The following is an 8,739-nucleotide window of genomic DNA, read 5'->3' as shown; positions in this document are numbered from 1 at the left end:
CCACACTCAATTCAAGTTCAATATTGATTATCCTCCTGTGAGGGACCCAGACGTGTGTAAATGTCCTCTCTCCATGCGAGACAAGTTTATCTCAACCCTTCATTTCACGATTTGATCGCCTTCATCCAATTACATTCTCTTCGGGCCTCAACTTTATTGCATCTCATTTCGCAATTACAATAAAGCTATTATCACTTACATTCACTTGATCTAATCATATACTCCATATTTGAATACTACTTATCCTTTCCCACATACAAGAAAATCCTAGACTCCAATCTAAGACATGATCTCTACCATCCATATCTTGACAAACTATCCAAATCTAGAGGTGCTTCAAAGATCGTTATTTTACTTGTCTATGGTCAAACAAGGTGGCATACATATCAACATTTTCATTATAACTAGGGATTGAGTATCTTCGGATTCTCAAATGAATGTAAAAGATAAATTAATTAATTAAATTCATTAGTGTGTAAAATAATACATCTAACTTCTCGAACTCTCATCATATTAATTGATATCTACTCATCTATTGTACCATTTTAAAAACGGAAAACTTAGTAATAACCATTGATATATTAAAGATTAGACATGGTCTCTATATTTTATTTTAAATTTTCTTTAATACATATTATAATTATTTAAATTTAAATTACTTATTATAAATAATTGAAATGCAAATGGAAAGAAATTGCCATGTTCATAGATAATATTCATTTGCTTGCCTACGCACATCTGAAGATATTCATTGTCCAGCTACAACATCGTATGAATTCTAATGAGAGTGGAGCGAGGAAGCTTCCAGAACAATAGTAAAACATTCAAAACCTGTGATGAGGATCCGCTCAATGTGATAAAGTGAGTCGGTAGGTACCTAGTAAAGTCCAAATGCTTTGGTAATTTTAACTGGTTTGTTGTTGTGGCGAATCTTTTGTTTTCTGTGCCTGCTTCGAAAGTCAGTCAATGAGAAAGGGCACGTTACTTTGACTAAACAATCAAAATCAGTTCACAAGAAAGATTAGTAATAGAGCTCTTGCAATTCACTCTATAAATACCATACATACATCTTCTCATACACAACACCACACCGAACGAACGAAGGCAAGCATTTCGAAGAAGAGTTTTTGTAGAAATCTTGAGATAAAGAGAAGAGAAGAGAAGATGGTGGCAGGAAGTTTCAGCATTGAAATAGAGTCTCCAGTGGAGGCAAAAAGGCTGTGGAAAGCAACTGTGGACACCCACAACTTATTGCCAAAGCAAGCACCAGGCCTCATATCGGGCATCACACTTGTTCAAGGTGATGGAGGAGTTGGTACCATTCGACACGTTAATTTCACTCCTGGTAAGTAACATTTAGGTTTGGTTTCACTATTCTAAACTTGCATCATGTTTAAGTTGTACGTCCCATTTTAACAGCTGAAGATATTGTTTTTCGATGAAGTTTTGAATCATAAGAACCAGAGACATTGTTACTAATAATACGATATGAAATTGTAATTGCTATTGCAGCCAACAAAGATTTTAGCTATATGAAAGAGAAAGTGGACTTAGTTGACGAGGCCAACCTGGTTTATGGTTACAGCCTTGTGGAAGGAGGAATGTTGGGGGAAAAGGTAGCGTCAGTAAGCCACAAGATTAAATACACCCCTAAACCAGGGGGTAATGGTGGATGCATTACCACATTTACCTGCAACTACGATAGCCTACCTGGTGTTCCCCAGGATGAAGCCAAAATTGAGGAGATCAAGGCCAACAACACTGGTTTGTTCAAGCAGGTGGAGGAATATCTTATCGCCAATCCCACTTTATACTGCTAAATGGAGTATCAAGATCTCAATGGCAGCAGTGTCAGTGTCACTTAATAATATCTCACACTGATGATGATAACAGGGAGGGTTGCACTATTTGTCAATGGCAGTTGTGCCACTTAGATATACTTCAATAGGAAGATGTATGTCCTAGGCCTGTTAGCTGGGTCTAACTGTAAAGCTTTCTCACTTTCTCAATGTTGGCTTAGATTTTGGGTTTCCAATTTCAGCCTCCTCGCAATTGATTAGAAAAAAAACTTTGTGTTTTTGCTGTAATAATGAGCTAAAGGTCGATGCTTTCTTTTAAGTGTTCAATTATGGTTTTACAATTTTGAAATAACTGTCAATCGAGCACTGTCATGGAGGTTAACTACCTTTCGATATAGAATGGAATGGTGATTTCTTCTCTGCTATTTTCATGGAAGCTTCTTTCCGGTAGAGATGCATTGTCCTTCTTTATTAAAATGCAGATTGTCTTGTGGGATTGTATTTTATTTGCTTCTCGACGAAAAATTGAACATAGAATTTTTGTTATCATTGTATAAAAGTGTTAATTGTTCATTGATGTTTTGTATCTATATTTGAAAATTGCCTCAACATACATACCTACATAAACATGAGAAATCTTAACACTAGTGTGATGTTTGATTTGCAAAACTAATTCCACAAAGATAAAATGTTCAGTTCTCTTCATTGATAGATGAAGAAAAAACCATGCAAAGTTGTTAAATATTTCATTCATCTGTAAGGAATTTACGCAAAGGCTTTCTCTGTAAAAGTTTTGGAACCTTTGTTTTCCATTGTATAGATCTTTCTAATACACTCTTTGACAATAGCTCCTGCAACTAAAAGAAAATATAGCCAAAATTAAAACATTTATTTTCTATACCACATAATCATGAATAGTTTCTCGTACATAGAATTTTTGTTACCATTATATAAATAATTAACTGTTCGCACTATAATAATATTCTACCCAACCTTTGAGCATGCGTTATTATTAATACACACGTCAGAATTGATTTGTGAATTCATTACAATACTTTGGAATCATTGATATTTTTTAATCTACATTTGAAAATTGTATGCACATACCTACATCAACATGAGAAATATTACGAGTGTGAAATTTGATTCGCAAAGATAATCTCACCAAGGTAATTTTTTATCATAAAATATTCATAACATTTATATTGAAATGAAAAAAAAAAAGAAACAAAAGGTTAAAAGGAGATGGAGAACAACGACGGCGCTAGGGTTTCAAACATAGGCGGTGTTGTAGAAGCTGTTGAGGAAGGAGAGGGAGACGGTGAGAACGATGGAGATGGCCCTAGTTGTTGGGTCGTTTCCTGGTGCCTCTCCCTTCTGTTTTCTTTATGCATCCCTTCGATGCCATGTGGGGGATTTTTTTGTGCCCCATTTTTGTCTGGACGGGTGTTTTACATGTGGTAGTTGTGGGAGCTTTCCCTATTCCGTGTAGATTTGTTGGTGCCATTTCTCAGACTGCTTGCCCTAAGGCTTTTTTTTTGTGCTTGGTTTTGGTGTTGCGTGGTACGTGGGGATTTTGTCCTCTTTTTTAGGTGCTCCCCGTACCTCTTTTTGGACAATGCGTTGGTGGTTGGTGAAAGGTGGGAGCGACGAGAGCGATGTTGGAATGCTTGTGGCTGAGGATGTCGAAGTTGCGAGAGACTTCGCCCTTTTCTGTGTGGTTTCTTTTTCTGCTCCTATGGCCGTTCTGGGTGCTTGATGATTTGTACTGATTATAGTGAGGCTATTGAGGGTTTCTTCCTTCGGTTTTGGTATTTGTTTTGTGAATTTGACCCCAAGTTCTAGAATCTTTGTTTCTAATTATTTTTTTATGAAGATATTTCTTGTTTTCTTTGGCATGTTTGTGGCCTGGTTGCCTTCTGGGCCCGTTTTCACTATTGGATATTGGGTAAGGGGTTTTGATCTTCTTCTGCTCACTCGTGGATATCCTATCGAGGTGATGTTCCTTTTGAGTTTATCTTTTTAGGCTTCCCAAAGCTCAAGGAAGTGGGTCTCCATGGTTTTCTTGTCTATCATGTTTTAGAGTCGCTTCCTGGTGAATGTTTTGTCTCTCCCTTTCTCTTGATCTTTGTTTCTCCTATTGAGGTGGAGAACCCTTGGTTGGACTGGGTTATGTATCTCTATTGGCTTCCTTGGTTCTCTTCTACTCTTTTTTTTTTGGGGTGAAGCTATCTCCTATAGAAGTGGAGATGTAGGATGCAGGTGATTTTGAGAGGTACTACATGGTTGGATTCCCTGCTTAGTTTTAGTTGCTCCAATGTAGGTGGAGATCTTGGACTTTGGAGGGATCTTCTATTTGTTTGATGGTTCAGGGTGCCATTGCAAAACCCTTTGTGATGGTTTGGGGATCCTATCAGAACCATTTGTTCTTTCTTTTCTGTATGTGTTTGGCTATCTGGAAGAGCAAGTGTTTCCCTTACTTCAAAGGTTATGGGAGCCTTTTCAAAACCTAGTCACCTAGTTGTTTTTTATATGTTATCTTCTCATTTCACTGGGTCTTGAGGTTATGGGAGCCTTGCCAAAACCCAAGTTTCAGGTCTTCGTTCCTCTAGGAGTCTCCTATTTATCGACTTCTAGACCTTGAGGTTGTTCAAGCCAAATCTTTGATGCCCAATTGAGGTTATTTAGCTGATGGTTGGTCGTTGTTAATCTTTATTATATTTTTTGAAGTGTTACATCTTGGGGTTTCGGATACCTGCTGATTCAAGAAGATGTCTCTAATCATTGGTACAATTCTAGGCACACTACTGTTTTCTTTTCTTCTTCATGTATTTGTGTTATTCACTAATCTTTTTCTTGGAGCTTACTCTACATCCATTAGGCCGAGTCAATTGATTTTGTGAGCCTTCTATTGACTTGCGTTTATTCCACAACTCTATTATTTTCTTTTTCTTTTCGTCTCTTGAAGTTTTCTTGTTTTCTTCAAGAGTCATATTAATCTTTTTTACCTCAAATTCCAAGGCGATTTTCTTGGTCTATTACGATGATAAGCCATTTAGTGGAATGTTGCCCTAAAGCTCAACATTTAGCATTTGGATCTCCATGCCTTGTGCTTGATATTGATTGCATAACTTATTGGAAGTATCTTTGGTCCACTTTGGTTAGACTACAAGGGCTACATTCCCACCCTCTCGATCAAACCTAGGGATGAAGATGGATAGTGCAAGTTTATGAAGGAAGGGGTCTAAATTGGAATAAAGCTTATGTGATCTTTTAAGTTTTGACAAATTATTGCGAAGGATGCAAAAGAATTTGAATATTTTATCCCAAAAATTGAATGTCTACTGCCTCAATCTAGCTCTCTGTATTATATCAAAATATAAAATATGTATAAAAGATGTTTATATTCTTATAGAATTGAGACTCTATTATTTCTATGAATGTAAGCTCGGTTGTCCTTCAACAAATCAAAAAATATTTTAAATCCCTTTGGGATCGAGGGGCTCCTACCATGTATGCATAGAAAGTGGCATATCCATATGTGCCAGCAGACTGCCCACAAAAGCAGTTACAATCTTCAAAGTAATGGAAAATTCCAAACTGGGCATGGTTCAGATTTGCTCCTAAAAAATATTAAACGAAAAAATACCAACATTAAATAGTTTAATAAACTACATGAATTTATGTGTGATGCGAGTAGATTTGGTTATACACCGTATATTGTGTATGATTTTTTTCTGAAGAAAAAGTGTATGGATGGATTAGGCTATTGCAATTCTGGCTCTTAGGTCCTACCTCAAGATCTCACCAGAGGGAGATTTGGTGATGGAATCCACAAAATAAACGTTTATAACCTCTCATCGTAGATCACTTATATCGTAACAAAATATTTTATTTCTTGTTCGCTGATAGCTTCTTCCTGGGATCTTACTGCATATGCCACCGAAACCTCTCCTACAGCTTCGTTCTTCTGAGTCCATCAAACAAACCGGATTACTTTAGTATAATGAAACGAATTTTATTTGTTCTACATCAAATAATTACATAATTCATGGCATGACCAAAGATCACTTACTGCACCACCACGACACCCCATTTTAAAGACTCCAATGAAAGTGGTCATGCCCTCATACACTAAAAAATGACAGCGATGATGGTTATACGGATAAGGTGAGTTTGAATTTTCCTTTCCCATGGTTTAAAATCGTACAAGAAAATGTAATCTATTGATGAGAAACAATTATGGCACGATACAGATTCTGTGGGGGCTCCCCACATAGAATAGTTTGTTGGCTAATTATTTAATCCCATCTCATTTGAGATGCCATTGAATGATGAGTAGTTCGATAGGGAGAAGCTAACAAGCTCACACAATTAAGGATATATGAAGCAACACTACATGTAAATCATGGCATTAGTCTCTGGAATTTAAACGCCACCTACTATTCGCTCACTGATGGCCCAATAGGGAGAAGTTGTGAGGCTGACAAATATTGTATAGTTTAAGATCGTGCCATGTAAAAATTTGTGATAAGAATTCAAAAGGTCCTAGATAAAATGTTGTAGTCAATCAACCAAGGGATCAAAATCTCGAGGATTTAAAAACAAAATTAAACTTAAAAAAAAATTCATGATGGTCAACAACAGGTATACTGTAGTTTTGGTGACCTGTGATGGATTATTTGTTTGCAAAGAAAGAATAGAAACATGAAATTAACCTTTAGAGGAGGGTAATGTATAATTGTTTTTACAGATCTTTAGACAATTACATAAACTTAATAGAAGTGAGCATAAATAGCATGCGATGCCACAACAAAGTGATTTACGTGGGGAAAGGTCTTTAGAGAGAAAAACCCCACACCCCGAAAGCCACCCAATATATTATTAAAGTATCGACAATAGATTACAATATAATTACAGAGCAAGCTTCTCACAGGAGTATCACCAATTGAGATCCTGAGGTAACTCAACAGCTATCACGCCCTAATTATACATCACACTAAATAGTTGTAATACAATTCCGTTATAATATAGGTTTCCTTCTAGAGGGAAGAAAAGAACACCGAGTATGGACTGCTAGATCTATGGCCTATTGCTAAACACTCAAGATTCGAAATTATTTTAATCAAGTTTCCACAATCCATTAGTTAATTATCATCCCGTTTTCTAAAGTTTGATTGTGTCTTTGTTTTTTGCATCAATATTTCGGATCACACTCTGTGATCCATCACCAGATGTATGAGAGTGTCAAGAGATGTATGGGATTGTCACGATCAATTTTTTTACATATCTTGGCAGTCTCATACATCCTGATGATGGATCATAGAGTGTCATCTGAAACCAAGATTTACAATAACGACTGATACATAAAATGCGGCTTTATCAATTATCAAGAGTTCTAGAATTGCTTCCATAGCACACAAAATGCACCGGTAGGAAAAATCGAGCATTCCTTATCCAACACTCTAAATGTACTTGAACGCTTCTCTTTTATTCACCCATCTAAATGCATCGTTAGAATGTTCAACACTCTAAATGCACCAGTACGATATTCAACACTCTAAGCACACCAATACAATTTTCCTAACAAATCTTCCACTTGTTGAATGCCTTTCAAGAGGGACGAGAGGGGTTCCAACATCATTATTTAATCACTAGGGGCTGAGAGCCCCATAGACTCCGAACACCATCTGAACTTCTCTATGCTCATAGCCTTAGTTAAAGAATCTCCAACATTGATCAAAGTCTCCACTTTAACCAACTTCACCCTACGATTCTCGACTATATCCATGATAAAGTCATGCTAAACATCAATGTGCTTGGTCCCGACATGAAATGTCACGTTCTTATCTAGACATATCGCACTTTGATAATCGCAATAAATTATCCATACACCTTGTCTTATTTCAATGTCTGAATACAATCCATTAAGACAAACGACTTATTTACAAGAGCGAGTAGCTACCATATACTCTGCTTCAGTAGTAGAAAAGGCAACCACATCCCATCTCTTACTTGTCAGACTAATTGCACCACCAGATAAAGTAAACACAAAAGCACCATTGGATATTTTGCTTTCAACATCACTTGCCTAGTCTGAATCCACATAACCATGAACATCAATGGAAATCTTGTCTCATACCAAATTACCATGATAAAACAAAGAATATTTTGGGGTGCCCTCCAAATATCTGAAGACCTTTTCAATTGCATCCCAATGAATTCTGCCAGCATTAGACATATATCTCCAAAGAACTCCCACTGCTTAGGAAATGTCCGATCTAGTACAGACCATATCATACATCAATCTTCAAACTGCGCTCTGGTAAGGCACTCTGCTCATGTCTTCCATCTTTGATGGGGATGCAGGGCAATATGAAAATGGAGAATTTTATTCCAACTGTAAAAGGAACACATAATGGTATAGAGTGGTGCATGTTGAACCTCTGTAAGATTGAATTGGCATACTTAATCTAGCCTAGCCATAACTTTTTGTTCACTCTATCTCTTGTAATCTCCATCCCAAGAATGTGTTTTTTCGTACCAAGATCTTTCATTTCAATTTTAGCAACAAGCTGAGACTTTAGTTCTTAAATCATACCTTTCCCTTTACCAATGAATGACATATCGTCAACATATAATGCAATGCACAGGAAATGATCACCATCAAAGTTATAATAAACATAGTGATATGACTTATAACCCTCAAAACCCAAACTCAAAACACATGTATAAAATTTTGGGTACCACATTCTAAGACGAGGTTCGAGGCCAAACAAATAATTCTTCAATTTTCCAACCAAATTACTTTTACCTTTTATCACGCAATGCTCTTGCTGCATGTCATATGAATTTCCTCCTGAAAATCATCATGAAGGGATGTAGTTTTCACATCCATTTGCTCAACCTTTAAATTATAAGCATCAGCGGTAGAAAGAAA

At 36.6% G+C, this 8,739-nt stretch overlaps 1 protein-coding gene across 1 annotated transcript; it reads left to right on the top strand.

Annotated features, from left to right (window-relative positions):
• The first annotated feature begins 1,098 nt into the window (after nt 1-1,098).
• LOC131858213 (pathogenesis-related protein 1-like) lies at nt 1,099-2,126 on the top strand. The gene is made up of 2 exons (XM_059211363.1): nt 1,099-1,345; nt 1,513-2,126. Exons 1-2 carry the CDS (start codon nt 1,165-1,167, stop codon nt 1,818-1,820), a joined length of 489 nt encoding a protein of 162 aa, XP_059067346.1. The 5' UTR covers nt 1,099-1,164; the 3' UTR covers nt 1,821-2,126.
• The last annotated feature ends 6,613 nt before the right edge of the window (nt 2,127-8,739 follow it).

This window comes from Cryptomeria japonica, chromosome 9, assembly GCF_030272615.1.
Source record: "Cryptomeria japonica chromosome 9, Sugi_1.0, whole genome shotgun sequence".
Lineage (NCBI taxonomy): Eukaryota > Viridiplantae > Streptophyta > Pinopsida > Cupressales > Cupressaceae > Cryptomeria > Cryptomeria japonica.
The sequence above is the reverse complement of the archived record's forward strand: the minus strand, read 5'-3'. Positions and strand labels throughout refer to the sequence as shown.